This window comes from Babylonia areolata, chromosome 9 (assembly GCF_041734735.1).
Source record: "Babylonia areolata isolate BAREFJ2019XMU chromosome 9, ASM4173473v1, whole genome shotgun sequence".
Taxonomy (NCBI): domain Eukaryota; kingdom Metazoa; phylum Mollusca; class Gastropoda; order Neogastropoda; family Buccinidae; genus Babylonia; species Babylonia areolata.
Genome location: NC_134884.1, coordinates 14,630,868 through 14,652,386, shown reverse-complemented (window position 1 = coordinate 14,652,386; position 21,519 = coordinate 14,630,868). Strand labels below are relative to the sequence as shown.

Below are 21,519 nucleotides of genomic sequence, written 5' to 3'. Positions count from 1 at the left end.
CTGTTTGTGCCCAGGAGCCAGTTGCATTGCTCAGACAGAAGAGCCTAGCATGGTCGTAATCCGCTACTGTGTAGTATGGAACTGACCAATGGCGTAGTTCGGTCAACTTAGGCATTTAGTCACATGTAACTGTCAAAAAGTTGTAACCAAGCAATGCAGCTGGCTCCAGGTTCTTTCTTTAATGTCTTTTCATTTTGTTTCTATGTGATGTTAGATGTTTGTGCTCAGGTCTGTGTAGACATATGCATGCTTGTGTGTACGTAAGTGCATGCATTTGTGCATCATTTATGTCTCTGTGAGCTTGTGCATGCATGCTGACAATGTATACACAGTGGTCAGGAAGAAGACAGAATAGTTAAGACGCCTATATACCAATACAGTGTCCGTGAGGGTCTGGGCCTGAATCCTGGTCTAACCCTTTCTCCCAACTTTGACTGGAAAATCAAACTGAGCGTCTAATCATTCAGATGAGATGATAAACTGTGGTTCCTTGAGCACCACGCACTTAGCACACTGTAAAAGAACCCATGGCAATGTAAGTGCTGTCTTCTGACCAACGTCTGCAGAAGAAATTCACTCCGATAGATGCACAAACATAATATGCATGCACTGAAGGCCAGACTAGCATGTTGGGTTTTGCTGCTGGTCAGTCATCATCCAAGCAGACGCAGTGCAGCAAATATGGATTTTTCTGGATGCAGTGACATCTCTTTGGAAAACTAAAACTATTCATGTGTATAGTGTGTGCGCTGAATCCTATCAAAGTGATTCCATCCAATCTTACAATGCATCATCACAGCATAAAAGGTTTTCTTTCTGGGTTTTTTAATGTGACATTTATCTGCGAGAGAAACAAGATAAGATTGTAAAAACCATTGCTCATTCTAATCAAAGTCTTCATCTTTTGTTGCTTACATTCCAGCTGACCACACAGGGCCATATCAGTGACCACACAGGGCCTTATCAGTGACCACACAGGGCCTTATCAGTGATCACACAGGGCCATATCAGTGACCACACAGGGCCATATCAGTGACCACACAGGGCCATATCAGTGACCACACAGGGCCTTATCAGTGATCACACTCACACAGGGCCATATCAGTGACCACACAGGGCCTTATCAGTGACCACACAGGGCCTTATCAGTGACCACACAGGGCCTTATCAGTGACCACACAGGGCCATATCAGTGACCACACAGGGCCATATCAGTGATCACACAGGGCCTTATCAGTGATCACACAGGGCCATATCAGTGACCACACAGGGCCATATCAGTGATCACACAGGGCCTTATCAGTGATCACACAGGGCCATATCAGTGATCACACAGGGCCTTATCAGTGATCACACAGGGCCATATCAGTGACCACACAGGGCCATATCAGTGATCACACAGGGCCTTATCAGTGATCACACAGGGCCATATCAGTGACCACACAGGGCCATATCAGTGACCACACAGGGCCATATCAGTGACCACACAGGGCCATATCAGTGATCACACTCACACAGGGCCATATCAGTGACCACACAGGGCCATATCAGTGACCACACAGGGCCATATCAGTGACCACACAGGGCCATATCAGTGACCACAGGGCCTTATCAGTGATCACACAGGGCCTTATCAGTGACCACACAGGGCCTTATCAGTGACCACACAGGGCCATATCAGAATGTAAATGTCAGTCCTCTAGAACCTGAAAAAAACCCACCTGGGAATGAAAATTAGGCACAGGTACAGTGACAGTCATGCACATAAACGTATGACATGTTGACCATTACGTCAATTTTTCAGCAGAGAAATAAAAAAAAGAATTTAACCAGAAAATGAACATAATCATATATAATCATTACAAAAAACCTGAAATTGCCAGTGGACACTTCTCACATCGCAGTGCACAAAAAAGGTAATCAGCTCCAAAGATAATTATCAGACAGAACAAAATACTACTTTAAATTGTGGTTGTTAAACTGAAATACTTCTTATTTACTTCCCATTTTGATTTGTTAATTGCATCAATGTTCAAAATGTTTATTTTCCCAAAACGGTAAGGACACACACCAGCTAACATTACATCACATTCATCATATATCAAAAGTGAATGAGGAAAAGTCCATATATAAGAAACACAGACATGTTAACTGCAGAATTAGTGGGAATAAAAAAAATAAAAATAAAAATAAAAACAGCGATGAAGTCAGATGAAGAAGGCATATTGTTGTGCCAGGAAAAAAAAGGTGACCCATGATGTGCATGGAAATGAGGTAAAAAAAATGTTTAAATCATAAAAATAAAAAGATCTCCTTAGTTGAGATGGTCTGAGCTGAATGAAGAGTGGAGACCACCACCACATCCCTCCAACGACAGTCACCCATGAATCTGCTGACACCGAAAACTTTGGACTCACCCCAGCCACATAAGTGGAAGGGGATCAAAACTGTGGTTGCCATGAAAGCAGGGCATGAAAGGCCACAGAATTGTTTGGGGTTTTTTGGTGTTGTTTTCTTCTATACTGATGACAAATGAAGAGGAGAAGGATGACAAAACTGCTAAAGAGATCCATTTTAGGTTTGGGACTACATGACAAGTTTGTACACTACGCTTCCTTTCACACTGATATCCCAGCGTTAACAAGGCCTGAGAAATACAGACACTTGCAGTCTTGGTCAGGAAATTTGAACAACACACTCAAAGACAGATCCATGAAGTGGATGATACTCAACTGTGTGGTGCCAGTCTTCTTTTCAAAGCCCATAGCGTGCTCAGTTTTGGGTAGGAACTGGCCGCGCGCCGAAAAAACATATTTTCACTGGGAATCAAACATGCGTCCTCCCAGCTGTCAGTCCATATGCTACCTACTTCTCCACTGCAGCTGGCAAAAAAACACCAAAAAACATAACAGATGGAACTGACAGAAGGATACAATTCCATGGACAGGTAGCAGTAGTGCAGAAGAAATCTTATTTCTTTTTTTGCACCCAGCAGAAATTACCCACAAAAACTTATCTTTTCATGCCATGATTGTTGTTCTGTGACACTGGATGGAATGTTGTGGGGAAACAGAGCCAATTCTCTTTTCAATGACGACAAACTGGAAATGGTCATTGCTGGACACCTCTACAGATGCGACTCCTTGCAACATAAGACCACATGGGTTAAAAAAAAACAACAGATGCCTTTGACACCAAATACCTACGAAAGAAGTTTGTTATCAAATTGCAAGATTTTATTTCAAAAGAAGAAGTCAGAGAAATATCCCATCAGTCTCTCATGCCAACAACCAATTGCAAACGGCATCACCGCTAGCAAGGATGTATACTGGGGCTCCCTGCGACAAGACCTGTACGCCAAGATGTGAACTGGACACCTGCAGGTCAGAGAATGAGGAGACGGCCCAAGATGAACTGGCGGCAAACAGTGGAGAGAGACCTCAGACATAATAATAATAATAATAATGGTATTTATATAGCGCTGAATCTTGTGCAGAGACAAATCAAAGCGCTTTCGCACCAGTCATTCACACACATGCATAACTCTAAAACTGTAGAAACTAAAGACAAGGAAGGCAGGCAAGGGAGGCTATTTTGGGAAGAGATGGGTTTTAAGGCCAGACTTGAAAGAGCTGAGAGTGGAGACTTGACGAAGCGAAAGAGGAAGTTCATTCCAATCGCAAGGTCCAGAGACAGAGAAAGAACGGCGGCCAACAGTCGAGTGTTTGAATCTGGGTATATGTAAACAAAGTGGATCCGAAGCCGATCGTAGTGAGCAAGATGGAGTGTAGAGGTGAAGGCAGCCACAGAGATAGGAAGGGGCAGTTTTGTGAATACATTTATAACATAGAGTGCTGATCTTGTACTTTATTCGGTGTGAGACAGGGAGCCAGTGGAGATGTTGCAAAAGAGGAGTGATGTACTCAGATCTTTTCTTTCTGAGGACGAGTCGGGCAGCAGAGTTTTGTATGCGCTGAAGGGACTGAATGGATGAAGCAGGCAAACCAGACAATAGAAAGTTACAGTAGTCAAGGCGAGAGAGAATGAGAGAAACGACAAGTCTAGATGTTGCGTCAGTGGACAGATATTTCCGGACGGCACTGATGCGCCGCAGTTGACAGTAGCAGGACTGACATGTCTGACTGATAAATTTTTGCATGGACAGTGTATTGTCTAGGACAACACCAAGGTTCCTGACTGACGTGGAAAGAGGGATAGATGTACTGCCAAGTTTGATTGTGTCAATTGTGATGGAAGACAGTTTTTGTTTAGTTCCTATGATCATTGCTTCAGTTTTGTCCGCGTTCAATTGTAACTTATCTTGAGCAAGCAGTGGAGAGAGACCTCAGACATGTGGACAGACGGTGGGATGACACCAACAAACAGTGGAGAGAGACCTCAGACATGTGGACAGACAATGGGGTGACACCAGCAAACAGTGGAGAGAGACCTCAGACATGTGGACAGACGATGGGGTGACACCAGCAAACAGTGGAGAGAGACCTCAGACATGTCGACAGACGATGGGGTGACACCAGCAAACAGTGGAGAGAGACCTCAGACATGTGGACAGACAATGGGGTGACACCAGCAAACAGTGGAGAGAGACCTCAGACATGTGGACAGACGATGGGGTGACACCAGCAAACAGTGGAGAGAGACCTCAGACATGTGGACAGACGACAGGGTGACACCAGCAAGCAGTGGAGAGAGACCTCAGACATGTGGACAGACGATGGGGGTGACACCAGCAAACAGCGGAGAGAGACCTCAGACATGTCGACAGGTGATGGGATGACACCAGCAAACAGTGGAGAGAGACCTCAGACTTGTTAATAGATGATGGGGTGACACCAGCAAGCAGTGGAGAGAGACCTCAGACATGTGGACAGACGACAGGGTGACACCAGGAAACGGTGGAAAGAGACCTCAGACATGTTGACAGACGACAGGGTGACACCAGCAAACAGTGGAGAAAGACCTCAGACATGTGGACAGACGACAGGGTGACACCAGCAAACAGTGGAGAGAGACCTCAGACATGTGGACAGACGACAGGGTGACACCAGCAAACAGTGGAGAGAGACCTCAGACATGTGGACAGACAACAGGGTGACACCAGCAAACAGTGGAGAGAGGCCTCAGACATGTGGACAGACGACGGGGTGACACCAGGAAACGGTGGAGAGAGACCTCAGACATGTGGACAGACGACGGGGTGACACCAGCAAACAGTGGAGAGAGGCCTCAGACATGTGGACAGACAACAGGGTGACACCAGCAAACAGTGGAGAGAGACCTCAGACATGTCGACAGACGACGGGGTGACACCAGCAAACTGGCTGAGGACCGTGGACTATGGAGCGCCTTGACTGCCTCATGTGTCCCATGATGTGAAACCAAGGCTTTGGTGGAAACTTTATTATGATGACCTGGACCAGCATTTGGTCTCAGAATGTGGAACCTGAAAAAGACAGAAAGTAAATTACTAAAGGAATGAGTGAATGAATCTATAGATAGATGAAAGAATAATGTCATTAAACTAACAGAGAAACAAAGAAATGAGATAAATAAATTGAAATAACACCACACACATCAAAATAACTCATTAAACACATAAATAAGCTTCAAACAAACACTAAACTTTTTTTTGTCTAAATCACCAAAAAACTGATACAGATATTCCAACAAAAGAAATCAATATATCACACAAACTGACATTCTGTGTGTGTGTGTGTGTGTGTGTGTGTGTGTGTGTGTGTGTGTGTGTGTGGTGTGTGTGTGTGTGTGTGTGTGTGTGTGTGTGTGTGTGTGTGTGTGTGTGTGTGTGTACAAGAGTGTGTGTGTGCAAGAGTGTTTGTGTGTGTGTGCAAGAGTGTTTGTGTGTGTGTGTGTGTGTTTGTGTTTGCTTTCGCCTTTGTCACTGACACATTCCATTTGTCTTACTCATAAACTGTAGTATTTTTGATTGAAGTGTCCTGTTTTTGTAATACATTTTCTTTTCACATACTGGTGTTAAATGTTAGCACTCTGTGCTCCTGTGCGAGGGAGGTTCAGTTCAGTTCAGTAATTCAAGGAGGCGTCACTACGTTCCGATAAATCCATATGTACGCCACACCACATCTTTTATATATATACGCCACACCACATCTGCTATATATGTACGCCACACCACATCTGCTATATATATACACCACACCACATCTGCTACATATGTACGCCACACCACATCTGCTATGCAGATGCCTGACCAGCAGTCAGGCCTTGTGAAAAAACAAATGCATAGATAAATAAATGGATACATCATTGAATTAATGGATAAATAAATAAACAAATAAATAAATAAACAAACAGATAACATAAAAAAAATAAGCAGACAGATAGTAAAATAAGATAACATGCGGGAAAAGAAAAAAGAAAATGAATTCATAAATAAAATAAAAGACAATAATGATAATATAAAAAATTTAAAATAAACAAGTAAATGTAAATAAACATACAGACACGCATGTACACACACACACACACACACACACACACGTGCACGCTGAAAACATGCAGTTTCAAAGACATGAAAGCAAGAACATAAGTGCACAAGCCAAACACTACACATGAAAGCATACATTACGAGCCACCACACACACACACACACACACATCAGATATTCATCCTGACCTGCAGTACACCAGTAGCACCATTACACTTGCTGGATTACCACCAAACCTGAAAAATATTTGTAATAATAAATATAATGCTGAAAGTGCAATGAAAAGATGATTATTCACAATTAAAAATGTTCATATATGTGTGTGTGTGTGTGTGTGTGTGTGTGTGTGTGTGTGTGTGTGTGTGTGTGTGTGTGTACAATAATTCATTTATTCATTCTATTTTCATTCATTAATTTACCAGTTTATTTATTTATTGATTCATTTATCTCATTTCAATTCATTTTCCCTCAAGGCTTGATGTATTTATTCAACCACATGTTTACTATATCCATGTATCCCTCATCCTCCCAACAAAATAAAAACTAACCAAAAGTCAACGCTTGTAATCTTAAGATGGGTAATCAATGAGTTCTATTTTGGGGGATGATTTTCTTCAATGTTAAAAATATATATCTGAAACTGAAAAGCAGGTTCAAACAAACAAGGGCATTAAAAAAAAATCTTGGAAATCTTGTTCACCTGATCACACCTGTATTTTGCTGTTCACCACATTTAAGCTGAGTCCCAACAATCAAGGACGCTCAAGAAGCATGAAATAAACAGAGAGGTGTTTAAAATAAAGAAAGAAATATCTGGGGATGCTGCAACAGCTTCAGCTGGCATCTCTTCAAACCCAAAGACAGCAGGTGAGGCTGTCAACATTGTACAAGGTGGTTGACGGACAGATGCTACCACCCCTGCCTCTTGACAATTTCCTGAGTAAAGTGAGAAGGGTAAGAATAAAACCAAAAACCTTTCAGGACTGTGGAACAGACAACCCAGTCAGTAAACCAGCCAAAGAACAATACCAAAGGGTTCGTAAATTCTTAAAACACAAAGACTTAACAATGCTGAAAACTTTTTTCCATTTAAACTGCCCTAGAGTGGAACAAACTTCCAGAAAATCTTGTGATACCCTCCTCCACTGGCATCATCATGTTAGATCACAAAGCATCTCTCAGACATTATGCAGTCCCAGTTTCGGTCGCGACAAAAGCCAACTGTGGCTCCTGCAATATACCAATCCAGATCCCGACAGAAACTGAAAGATATTAACTCTTTCTATACTAAGGTACGCTATAGTGTACCTCATGCACACAATGCTTTGTTACTGTTGTACATTATAGAATACCGAGAGGTTAAAAATTCATAGTTCATAGGTTGACAGTTTTGCGCAAAACTAAATGGCACAGCTCTGTTCTACAGTCACCCAAAAGTGCACCTGCACTTTTATTGTGGCTGAAAATGCCTTTGTTTGAGTACAATACATGCGAGCATACAGTCACCCTTTGCCCTTGCGCACTCGACAAAATGGCATCTCTGTCAACTTCAGTAAGTCAAATGCAAACTGATTCTATAGTGGATATCCACTGTGCATACGCATTTGTCCATTCAATTGCTACAATTATGAAGTGTCTATGGTTACAAAAGACCACATTTGTAAAAATTTCTGTTATATGAGAAAAACTCACCCTCTTTATGTCAGCTGTGAAAAACACAGATTTTTTTTCAAAATATGATAAATCAGTCAATAATTAAGTGAGTGCTTTGAAACTTTGCCAAATGTTAGTCCATTCTATTCTTTATATCATCACAAAATTTCACAGCTGTATGTAACTGCATTCTTTTTTTAGATACTTTTCTTGTAACATAAACAAACAGCCAGTATAGGGAGTATAATGAAGGAAGTCATCAATGATCAAGCAGCATAGAATGAGTTTAAAAAATTTTAAAAAGCACAAAAATAATAATAAAGAAATTCAAGCTGCATGCCAATCTCTTTCAGCTCAACATACCTTCAGTGTTTTGCTGTTTGGCCACAGCCTGCATCTCCACCGGCACTTTAGTGAAGGCCGCAGGCCCCACCAGTTCACCCCCGGAGGGAGGAACCCCAGACAGTCGACACGTCACCAGGTGGCGCTTCAGGCTACGGCTGCGGGGAAACTTGCTGCCGCAGTGGGGGCAGACAAAGCGCTGGATGCCCCCGTGGGCAAAGTCAAAGTGCTCCCTCATGGTGCGATCCAGGCTGAAGGTCTTGGGGCAGGCAGGGCACTGGAAGGGGTTGATGCCCGTGTGCACCGCACTGTGCCGCTGGAGCTGCTTCTTCTGGGGAAACTTCTCACCGCACTCCTGTCAGGGGGTCACATGCAACAAAGCAATTCTCATGTTAATTTTTGGTCGAAAAGGATTTGTGGATATCACTGCCTGATCTGTCCAGAATGCACAGTTCATTGCATCCATATACTGCTATCTACCTTGTAAACGCCCATGCCCAATTTTGGTTAAAAACTGCATAGGGTAAAATGCTTTGTAAACGCCCATCCCCAACTTTCATTAAAAACAGTGCATTGGGTAAAATACCTTGTAAATGTCCACCCCCCACTTTTGTTAAAAACTGTGCATATGGTAAAATACCTTGTAAATGCCAAACCCCCACTTATATTAAAAACTGTACATATAGGAAAATACCTTGTAAACGCCCACTCCAAATTTTGGTTATAAACTGTGCATAGCATAAAACATAAAATACCTTGTAAATGCCCATCCCCTACTTCGTTGGACAAAAAAACAACAACAAAAAACAAACAAAAAAAACCCCAAAAACCAGAAGAAAATGATCATGAACTGATAGTTTAGTTTGCTCTTCAGAAAGCATGTTGCTTTCCTAAACAGTGCAGATACTGATCTAGAGATACAGAATAGAAAGCCTGCATGAGCTGTTGGTGTGTCATTGAAAAACCAAGCAAGAGTATGACATCACTTCATGGTGCAGTGTTGTTGTGTGTGTCTGTGTGTGTGAGAGAGAGAGAGAGAGAGAGAGAGAGAGAGAGAGAGAGAGAGAGAATGGAAACTGGGAGAATGAAAAGAAAGATCAGTGTTCAGTTTCATGGTGCTGCCAAAGTGTGCAGACTGGTCCATATTCACTCACGACATCTGCTGTTAATTTTTTTTTTTTTAAGGAACTTCAACCTAACACGCTGGCCAGGCATTGAACTTACGTAAGGTTTGTGTAAAACATTAACATAAAATCACAGGAAAGGAAACAGTAATATTCATTATGGTCACCGAAGATTTGTGGTTACTACTATCAAAACTATCCAGAATGTGCAGTTTATTGCACATATATATATGTATATAATCATATTGTCAGATGAGCTTATTACATGAGTTCCCTTGTCAAGCACACATTTGGTGCACACACGTAAAAGAACCCATAACCACAGAAAGAGCTGTCCCAGGCAAACCTTTTGTAGAAAAATCCACCATGATAATAAAACAAATTATACACTCTCACTCTCAGACAGAAAAAAAGAAAGACAAAGAATGGTGCTACACTGTGGCTACATGCTGTCCTTGAGGAGGGTAGCCTGAATTTCACACAGAGAAATCTGTTGTGATAAAAAGTAATACAACACAATATACGGGATGTGTCACCACCCGTGTATAACTGGTCCTCTTCAAGATTAAAGGTTTTATTTATTTCCACGCCTGTTAAGTATGGAGGATTACAAACAGACTAACAAAAGAACAAAATAAACACAAGACAACTAATGACTAAACTGTTAACTGTTAACAACACATGTATTGAATACAACAAAGACAGGTGCAATAGCCGAGTGGTTAAAGTGTTGGACTGTCAATCTGAGGGTCCTGGGTTCGAATCATGGTGATGGCGCCTGGTGGGTAAAGGGTGCAGATTTTTACGATCTCCCAGGTCAACATATGTGCAGACCTGCTAGTGCCTGAACACCCTTCGTGTGTATATGCAAGCAGAAGATCAAATACGCATGTTAAAGATCCTGTAAACCATGTCAGCGTTTGGTGGGTTATGGAAACAAGAACATACCCAGCATGCACACCCCCGAAAATGGAGTATGGCTGCCTACATGGCGGGGTAAAAACGGTCATACACGTAAAAGCCCACTCGTGTGCATACGAGTGAATGTGGGAGTTGCAGCCCACGAACGCAGAAGAAGAAGAATACAACAAAAAATTCTCAAACTGTAAACACTCATTCAAATCATATCAAAATAGTCTATAAGACTGCCGAGAAATGTTACACAGAAAGTAACGACAAAATCACCTCTTACATCAATACACTCTTCAAAAGTAGAACTATGAAGCTGCTCCTTTCATACACAAAGGTGGTGGCAGAAAGGTTAAGACACTTATCTGCCAACACAGTGTCCATGAGGGTCTGGTTTCAATTCCCAGTCTCACCCTTTCTCCCAAGTTTGACTGGAAAATCAAACTGAGCATCTAGTCATTCAGATGAGACAAGGTCTCATGAACAGCACACACATCGTGCACTGAAAAAAAAAACAAAAAACGATGGCAACAGAAGTGTTTCCTCTGGCAAAATTACGTAGTAGAAGTCTGCTCTGATACGATAGGTACACAAACATATTACTTAAGCATGCACCCAAGGCCTGACTAGTGCGTTAGGTTAACTCCCGTAAATCCGCTGGTCATGCATCTGCATAGCAGATGTGGTGTAGCATATAACAGCATATACCAGGAATGGTTTTGTCCAAACGCAGTGACACTTCCTTGAGAAACTGAAAATGATGAAAGTGAAACTCTCATACACACCTGACAGACATAGGGCGTGTCACCGTCGTGCACGACACGTTTGTGCCTGGCGAAGGTGGACAGGTAGCGGAAACCCATGCCGCACTGCCCACACCTGTAGCTGGTGCCGGAGGTGTGTTTGTTGGTTACATGGTCACGCAGGTGGGTGGCATTGATGAATTGAGCATCACACAGCTTGCACTTGTGCTTGAAGTCTTTGATGCCAATGTGCACCACCTTCAACAGTTCAAGAAGAGGAGAGAGAATGCTTGAGTCAATGATGTATTAAAAATAACATATTAATAATCACTGTAATAATAACAAAAAATATTAATGATACTACTAATAATAATATCTAATAATATTCATAATGCGCTTACATACAAGTCATTCACACGTGTATGCCTAGCCATAATTCTGAAGGATGAAAGCCAAAACAGAGTGTAAAGAAAAATATTATGAACCCTCCAAAAATGACATATGGACACATATAGACCACAAACACACACAGACACACACAGATTCACTCACACACACTGTTAACAATTTACAAATAAGGCTTCCCACCTGTTCATGTCGATCCAGGCTAATTTTGGTCATGTACAGTTTGCCGCAAAACTGGCAGGCATAGGACCCCCTCTTGTGCTTGGCCATGTGCTTCTGCAGCTTGCTCTGGTGACAGACACATTGGCTGAAGTTCTAGAAACTGTACAATACCCATCACCTGTGTGTAGGATATACAAACATATAAAATCATACATATAAATAAATATATAATATATATATATTATATATATAGACAGATAGTGATAGACAGATGAGGTTAATATATATTTATAATCACAAACCAAACAAACACACATTCATGCACGTACACACACACACGCACACACACACACGCACACACACACATGCAAACACACACATACACATAATTTTCCAATGCAAAACAAAGTGACTGTAATATCATATTTTGTGTAAATCAGACCTTACCTCAAATCTGAAAGTCTGCTTGCAGTGGGAACAGGAGAAGAGACCCTGCTTCTCTTCATGAAGTTTGATGTGCTTCTGGAACTGCTGTCGGCTGACAAACTCTTTCCCACACACTTCGCACATGTTCTTTTCAAAGTACACGTTCAACCAGTGCTTCTTCGACTCATGCTCTTTGAATACATCAAACGCGCCAAATGTCTGAGAGCAGAAGATACAGACAAACAGAACCTGAGACTGGCCATGAGAGCTCAGGTGACCAGATATGTTCTGGTCAGAAGCAGTGACATCTTCACCACAGTCAGGACAGAAGTACTGCCCTTCTCTGATGCTGTGCAGAACTTTTCTGGCATGGAGGTCAAGATGCTGGTGAACATTTTTACGAGTGCACAGAACTTCACTCTCACAGAAGGAGCAACAAAACTTCCTCTCACTGTCCTCAACAAACGCGCTGCTCTCAACTTCCAACACAGTTCTGTGCAGTTTTTCAATTTGTTCATTCTGCTGGCGTTCTATCTCTGACAGCTTCACACCAAGGTTGAGTTTTCTGGAGTTGGCATGAACCTGAAGGTGTATAAACAAAGCATATTTGTAAGGCATTTCCTGCCGGCAGATAGGACAACTCAGGCTTCGGTGTTTCCTGGTGTGGTTAGCAATGTTCATGGGATAGTTCCACATGCTCTTCTGGCAAATGGAGCAGGTCACTGTTCCACACGCATCCTGCACGAAGGTGGCAAACCCCATTCTGTGTGAAAGGGGGTGAGAGAGGGGACTGTTTCCCAGGTGGGTGAGGAAGTCTCCCTTGTTGTTGAACTCAGTTTTGCAGGTCATGCAGAGGGCTGCACCTGCAGGCTGGTGGATGTAGGCGTAATGCACGTTGAACACATCCAGATTGTGGAACCGGCTTGGACACAAACTGCACTGGAGTATAGTCCTCTGATTGTTGAATCGGCTCACGTGGCGCCTCGCTTTGCTTTCTGATTCAAACTCTCTCCCACACAAAGCACAGCTGTAGTGTATCTGGTCGGGAACCACCAGCCCCTCCACTGTGGTTGTGAAGCTTTTCCTGACCAAGTCCTCGCCTTGTTCTTGGTGCTCCAGTTTTACAAGACTGCAAGGAATTCCAAATGGCACCCCCGCAGAGAGGTCAACAGGATGAGCAACTGATTCTCGTTCACTGGCAATGAGCAAACCATTGTCATTGTCATCAGCAAGATCAGAGGTTTCAGACCCATGGACCTTCAAGTGCTGATACAGAAGCTTCTTTGTTGAGAACTGCTGTTTGCACAGTGCACAGTATATCAGTGGTTTCACTGCATGTGAGCTGTGCTGACCTCTCATCTGTGCTTCACCTGAGTCACTGGCCGAAATGGTCAAGGTCACTTTATTCTCCAACCTCTCAGACGTACTTTCCTCAAACTTCATAATTTGCTTCACAGATTCGGCAATCACTCCTTCATCTGCAAGCAAACCAACATCATGACCCTGAGGTTCTGTGGCCTGGTTGTCTTGCTGACTGCCTTCTGTGCATTCTGTTTTGGTGTCACCCTGGTCAGTGTTCTGCTGTAGGATGTCTGCTGTGTCTTCATGAGTCTTGAGGTGGCTGTACAGTTCTTTCTTGTGCCGGAAAGACCGCCCACATTTCTGACACATGCACATGACCGGCTTTTCATGGAGAAGGTAATGCCTCTCCACGCGGCCTTCGCCAATGATAATGGCTTCATCACAGATGCTGCACTCATGCACAGCACAGGAATCCCTGATGAGGTTGGTCACAGTCTGTCCCTGCAGGCTGTGGTGAGTCAACAGGTGGTTCAACAGATTCCTTTTAGAGCCCAGAACTTTCCCACAGGTGAGGCAGGAGGTGGACTCTTTGGTCAGGTGCACATGGAACAGGTGGACATTGAGCAGGTCCTGGTTGTGCAGCGGCGTGTCACACACAGAACACCGCTGCATCGTCTGACCCGCATACAACTTCCTGTGCTTCTCCAGTCTGTTGGCAAACCTGAACCTGCGTCCACAGTCTTCACAGGAGTACTTTTCCTCCCTCACCTTTTTAACGCGTGTCTTGGGGACGGAGTCCATTTCAGACTCACCAGCAGAAGAAATTCTTCGCTTCTTGGGAAGCCTGCTTGGGCTCTGCAGACCGTCTTGCTCAGGATTTGAACTGCTTGTTCTTGAACTTACAGCTAGATGACAAGGCAGTGTTTGTTTATCATGCTGATCCTCATCTTCCTCTTCTTCATTTTCTGATCCTGTGAAGTATCGAGCTGGCTTTTTGATTTTGCGTCCTGAGGATGTTCTTGATTTAATGCCAGACAATGTGTGTTTCTTTTCATTGTCAGCAGATGACATACTCTTTATGCTAAAAATATTATTCTTTGTATTGTTGAGATGCTGTTCACTTTGGGCCTCACTTATACTTTGTTTGGCTGATTTCCTAAATGGAATGTTTGGTTTTGATGGAACTGACTTTTTTGAATCTGTTATCTGCTTTCTGACTTTGACAGGTAACATTTCTGGTTTTGACTTTGAACCAGATTTTGTTGGCTTCTTGCTTAGGTTATTCATTTTCTTCAAAGACAGTCTTGTCAGACGTACACTACAGTCCATAAGCCGCAAACCTTCAGCTTTCTTTTCATTTGTTTGGGAAGTCTTCTTCCTGGTAACCTTATCACAAGATTCACTATTTGAACCACTACTTGACTGGGCTGGTTTTCTTGGTTTGCTCACTGGTTTATCATACTCAGCCACACAAGTTTTGGTGACAATCCCATTTTCATTTCCATGGATGTCAAAATCACCAACACATCGAGTCCCAGCTAAGTTCGCTCTGCCATCTGCTGAATGAGGCTGAGAAGAAGAAGAAACATCTGGTGAACTGATCTCTGGAATGTTTGTAGTGGAGGATCCTGACTTTTCTTTCAATGTCCTTGCATTTGGGGTGGCTGATGTTGTAAGCAGAGAGGACTGCTGTGGGTCTGTGAGTGGCAGAGCTGGTAAAACAGGGATAGGTTTCATTTCATTTTCAGACAATGAGTTCACACCTTCAGATGAATTAGTTGGTACACCTGACTTGGACGGTCCAGGAAAGGAAAATGCCTTTGATGAATCCTGAGGAGCAAGCACTGGTTTGTTTCCATCATTCACGGGAGTCAGAAGGACAGTGTTGTCATCTGTCTGTTTTGTTATGACCTGAACTGTTGTTGTCCCATCAATGACGATAAAGGTTTCGACACCCTGATCCTGGACAGACACAGAGTCTGATGGAACAGTGAACACCGAGGAAATGACGTCAGAACTGGGTCCGTCTTTCACCTCAGTTTGCCGGCACAAATCCACATGAGAATTCTTCACAAACTCTTGACCCACTGTCTCTTCTGTCTTATTACTGATGCTGTGTTTCCTGCGAAGGTGATCCTCAATGCTTTCCCCTGCACCAAACTTCTGCTTGATGTTGCAGTCTTTGCACCACCACCATGACCCCTTGACAACCAGGTTGACACCGTCGTCAAGTTCATCCGCTTCCTCGTTCCCTCCTGTTGATGGTTGTTGCGATGACTGCTCCAGCTGCAAGGGTTCCAGATCCAAGTTGACAAGGGTGAAGCCTCCAGGGGGCAGCACTTCTGTGATGATGTTAGCCGACTGGTCCATGAGAGGCTGTGATGGTATGACCTCCATCACTGAACTTGTCTGCGGGGAAACAGAGACAGGCGTTGTCATGACGCCGATTTGGCTCAGTACCACGTCACCCTCCTTCAAGATGATGCTGTAAGTCAAGCTTCCGGTCAGTCTGCCCAGTGCATGCCTGTAACATAGCAACAAGAAACATATAGTGCAATCAACAACCATCTACCTGAAGATCTAGTCATCAGCCCCATCCACATGTAATATGCAGCTTCTGTTCAAACGTGTGTGTGTGTGTTTGTGTGCGTGTGCGTGTGTGAGTGAGTGTGTGTGTGTGTGTATGCGCGTACACACGTGTGAGTGTGTGTGTGTGTGTGTGTGTGTGTGTGCAGTGCGTGCATGAGTGAGTATGCACAAGTTTTTATATTGATATGCACTTGTATGTATCCTAATTTCTACTGTATCTGTGTTTGTGTATGTTTTTTGATTTATGTTCATACCTTGTTATGTACTATCCCCCCCAATATTCCTTGTGACCCCGGTACACTTGGTAATAAAGACATATTCTATTCTATTCTATATTGTACTTCTACAGGATGAATCAATCCAACGCATACATCCAAAAATATTCACTGTAAAAATATATTTCTGCATGCTTTTTAGACAATTATAATGACTGGTTTAGACAAATGAACCCATTGTCATCCACATACACACATTTAAAACATGTTGTTGTTTCTCTCTCTCTCTCTCTCTCTCTCTCTCTCTCACACACACACACACACACACACACACACGCATGCATGCATGCATGCATGCACACATACACACACACACTAATCCCTTGCCACACACACAACACATCCATTCATTCCATTCATTCTCCTGCCCGGGATGGGCGTAGAGGAGACATGAGGGACGATTCCGTAGTCAGACGACGCCATCCGGTTCTATCTTCTGCCTGTCGTATCAGCATAGCGCTATCCATATTGGTCCATTCCTTGATGTTGTCCATCCAGCATTTGGCTTGCCTCCCTCTTCGCCTACCACCCTCTAGCGTTCCCTGTAGAACTGTCTTTTGCAGTGAATTGTGGCGTGTCACATGCCCGAACCATGACAGCTTCCTCCTTTTGACCACTGCTAAGAGTGGTTCCAGTGGACCCACTAGCATAGTTATTTGGCTCTTGACAAAGTCATTGGTCTTTCTGTCCTTCCATGAGATTCCAAGCAGTCGTCTGAAGCATTTTGTCTCAAACGTCTGGACTTTCCTAGTAGTCTCTGCTGTTAAAGTCCAACTTTCACATCCATACAGCAGTATGGATAGCACCAGGGATCGGTACACACACAAACACACACAACACACACAAATCCCTGAAATCTCAAGACCAAATTTGCAACTTCCAGCATAAAATCATAAACAATCTAGCAGTTCAGAAACATAAAGCAACATATTCACATACATAAATCACATAACAATGCATCACACATGTACTGGCCACAAACACAAATTGTAAACTTCTAGTTCATGAATCTATCAAATATGTCATGATACACATTTATTGTAGCATACTTTTTCACTCAGTTTCAAGAAAGTCAAATGCTAAATCCAATAAAACAAAGTCCCTGGCATTGCCTCACTTTCACAAAATCACCCTTTGCTTATTGAGTTGATCAATTCAAGCATTCTTGAACAACAGCACTTTTATTTTCATTGTTTTTTAACAGAATATAGCCCAGAATTTATTCACTTTCAAAAATCATCCTTTGTTTCGGAGTTAATCAGTTCAAGCATTCTTGAACAACAGTACATTTATTTTCATTGTTTAACAGAATGCTTTCAGAAGAATTTAACCCAAACCTTAATTTCTCTGTAACTTGTTACAAATCCTTGACTTGAATTTCTGTGAAACTTCTTGCATGATCAAATCATTCACTAATGAAAGCTATCATTTATTCTTCACCATTCTTCGTTATTTACCCCACTTTTTCCTATGTTGTAGATCTGGCAAAACCATTTGCGTCAAATTTGTAATGCCCCCTCGTCTGTGGGACCCCCCTTTTTTTATTTTCTTTTTGTGTGTGTGTGTGGGTTTTTTTTTGTGTGTGTGTGTGTGTGTGTGTTGGGGTTTTTTTGTGCGTGTTGGGTTTTTTGTGTGTGTGTGTGTTTGTATGTGTGTGTTGGGGTGTTTTTTTTTGTGTGTGTTGTGTTTTGTTTTGTTTTTGTTTTTGTTTTTTGAGGGGGGGTGTGGTACACACACACACACAAGGCTGCCTTCAGAAAACGTCATCAAACACATGGCAAAATTACAGATGCATCTGATGCTGTGATAGACAGGCTAAGTAAACAATGCACATTTCTGTGTTGAGATATGTTGTTTTTAGGTGTAGGTCTCTGAGATAATCATAGTTGAAGTTGCTATGACTATGACACAAGTATAAGTTGCAAAATATGTTTATTTATTTATTTATTAGTTAATCAACCAACACAACAGAAACTGTAAATTGATCATTTCCATTTATTTATAGACAGATATAGAATTTGGGACCAACAGAAAATTTATGTAATTAAAAAAAAAAAGGAATAATTATTTTCTAAAGACGAAGCTGTGTCTACAAGACCCAAACTTACAGTGATGGTTAACAATCCACACTGAAAAACTAAAAGCCTGAGCAGAAACTGGCATCGGCAGTTCAAGCTGAGGACATGCAAACTTGCAATCACTGGTAAATAGTGGCACTTTCCCCATTTTCCTTTTTGTGCATACTCATAGTTTTGATGCCAATACTAAGTAAAGGTATAATAAATAATATCTATAATCTAAATAATGAATATTTACATAGCACTTTCTCAGTTTCTGTGTAGTTCTTAGACATTAACTGATCAATCTAGACATACACAGCATGGGATTGAGACATGCTTTACCTGAGAACCCTATCTGTGTGCATCTGTGTGTGTGCATACGTTTGTATACATGTGTGTGTGTGTGCATGTGTGCACACATTGTCAAGCACACTTACATAGAGTGACAAAGAGGCCAGACATGTCCATGAGAGAAGTTTCTTTTAGTGTCAGTCAGTTAGGCCTGTATGTTCTTTGTGTGAAATGTCAAAACAAACAATAAATAGAAAAACACTGATATATGACAATGACAATAGTAAAGACACAGACAGAAAATGAAAATGGTGACCACACTCTCTCTCTCTCTCTGTGCAGAGAGAGAGACAGACTCGGAGAGAGAGAGAGAGAGAGAGAGAGAGAGATGCGAAATCATTCTTGTTTGGGGAGAGGGAGGAGGTGCTGTTATTGTTGCGGTATTTCTCCGTTACTTTTGCGAAGGTTTCGTGAAGTGCAACCGCACAGCCGCTGAATGTTTCAATCGAGTCGTCCCATGATTTGATGATGCGTCTCCATGAGATCAGAACCCAGTGAAGAAGAAAGAGAAGCAGGTTATTTTGCTGAAATAATCATTTTTGTATGTCTTGTATATCAAGCACCAATAGTTCAATCTATAATTAAGATCAAATAAATACCTTTAAAAGTCTTGTGCGTATGCATCAGACGGAGATAGGAGTGATCGGACATGACGAGGTCGTAGTTATCTTATTGCCACGTGCGCCCCATTTTTCTTTTGTGAAATTTCGCAAGTAAATGTAGACCCTTAATGAAAATCACCATTTCGTTTTGATTAAAATCTGTTCGAAATATACGTATAATTCTGTTTCTACTGTTTTATTTGTGTGACAAGAACTACAAGCATTTTTTCCAAACAACTTTGGTGCTTTTTGGTTCCCAGACGAATGCCCTGCCAAACATACAAGGCAAGCCATTAAAACCGCTTAACACCGAAAACTAAACGTACGTAGCAGGAAACCCTCAAAGTTAGGCTGCAATGTGTGTGTGTGTGTGTGTGTATTTCTGTAGTTTAACGTGTTTGGTTTTTTTCTGGTGATACGCACATTTTCCTCCTCCACTCTGGTCTGTGTGACTGAGTGGCGGAAAGAACATCCACGCCGCCTTGTGAGCAGACGATACTCGTTCCGTTTTGAGGGGGGAAACTTGATTGTGGATACTGACGTTTGCTATAACTGTGGGGAGAGAGAGAGAGAGAAACTCATCACGTGCCAATGATTAATGATGACTTCAGTCAGAGACAGAGAAAGAGTGGCGGGGGAAGGGACTGGTCTGGGGGGGAGGGGGAGGCCGGTACCGTTTTCAGCCGAATTCAACCAGTGGTTCTCGTCTGTCCCAGTGCCATTAGGAATCATTGCTGCACTGAAGCATAGACACGAGAATGAGATATTAGTGTCTATAACTGAAGAGAGAGTAAGCATGGGAGAAGGAAGGCAAGCGTTTTCTTTTTCGGGCGAGACAGAGAGGAGACCCAGAGTTCAGTCTTCAGGACTGTACACGGCCGGAGAGATATAGGAACTTGGAGAGACAGACTGCAGACAGACACTGAGACAGATAGATTATGAAAGAGTCACAAGATTCTAGCACGTGATTTTCGCTGTTTAGTGTTTTCTGTGTAAGCATGACCATTGCTGTTCGAATGAGAGATACCAAATGAATGAATCTTTCTTCTTCTTCTTTTTTATTTTTTTATTCAGTGCGTGACCGTCCGCCATTAGAAAATGGGTAGAAAAATGCTTTCAACGCGCATGTGTGTGTGTGGTTGTGCGCGCGCGCGCAAGCGTCTTTGTCAGTGCAGTGTGCACGTCTCCTCACAATAATACTGACTCAGCACGAGTTAATCTATGCAAATGACGAGGGTTTGGATGCTGAGTTGGTGTGTACAAGATGTACGTAACCTCGGAGATTTGACGCTGTGATGATTGCCATCAAGACTGACATTGCATCCTCTTGGAATGACGTACAGTTGAACGATTGTGAAGCAGCGAGTTTTGAGAGAAGAGTTCACTCATTGAAGACCAAGTCGTTTCTGCGATCCCTGCCATAAGTCGGCTTTCTCTGCCGTGAAATCACTGGGGTTCTGATAACACAAAAATACGCCTCCCTGACAGTGACGCCTGCTCCAGTTGAAAACGGGAAGGACCCACTGCCGTGATGTTCATCAAGCGGGTCCCGGTTATTTCTGGACGAACACATAAAAAGGACAGAATCTCACATTGTCAGAGCTTCAATCTGACGCTGAAGTCGGCAAGAACAAAAGACTTGTTTCCTTTGCGGGTTATTTCTTGGTCCAGAAACCTAGATTTTTTTTTTAAATCCTTTTTTCTTTTTTTCTTTTTCTTTTTAAACTGAATGGAAGATGTAGCTCTGTTTGTGTATTCTTGTAACAATGCAGATTTGACTGATTAGTGTGCAGCATCAGTGACCCCTTAAAGTTAGTATAGAACTCCAAGAATAAATAGGAGCTATCCGACAAAGTCCCTCCCACCCCGCGATTTTTAACTTATCAGAAGCCCCGAAAATACACTTTTTTCCTTGCATCTTTTTTTTAACTAAGGCTACACGTTTACCGCTGTTCTGGTATGTTCTGCTGTTGACGTGTTTCAGGGATAGTAAATCAAATAATTATGTCAAGGCTACCCTGCTACATTTGGCCTCATAAACAGGATCTTTACATGGCATCTAAATGATCTATACTGGCTGGTAACAAGT

General features: G+C 42.5%; 1 protein-coding gene across 1 annotated transcript; it reads right to left on the bottom strand.

Annotated features, from left to right (window-relative positions):
- Positions 1–823: 823 nt before the first annotated feature.
- On the bottom strand, positions 824–19,483 carry LOC143286083 (uncharacterized). Its single transcript, XM_076593657.1, has 7 exons — positions 19,428–19,483; positions 12,273–16,077; positions 11,847–11,951; positions 11,301–11,516; positions 8,504–8,837; positions 6,676–6,723; positions 824–5,464 (listed from the first exon to the last, which is right to left on the bottom strand). The coding sequence occupies exons 2-6, from the start codon at positions 15,990–15,992 to the stop codon at positions 6,698–6,700; spliced, it is 4,401 nt and encodes a 1,466-aa protein (XP_076449772.1). The 5' UTR covers positions 15,993–16,077; positions 19,428–19,483; the 3' UTR covers positions 824–5,464; positions 6,676–6,697.
- Positions 19,484–21,519: the final 2,036 nt, after the last annotated feature.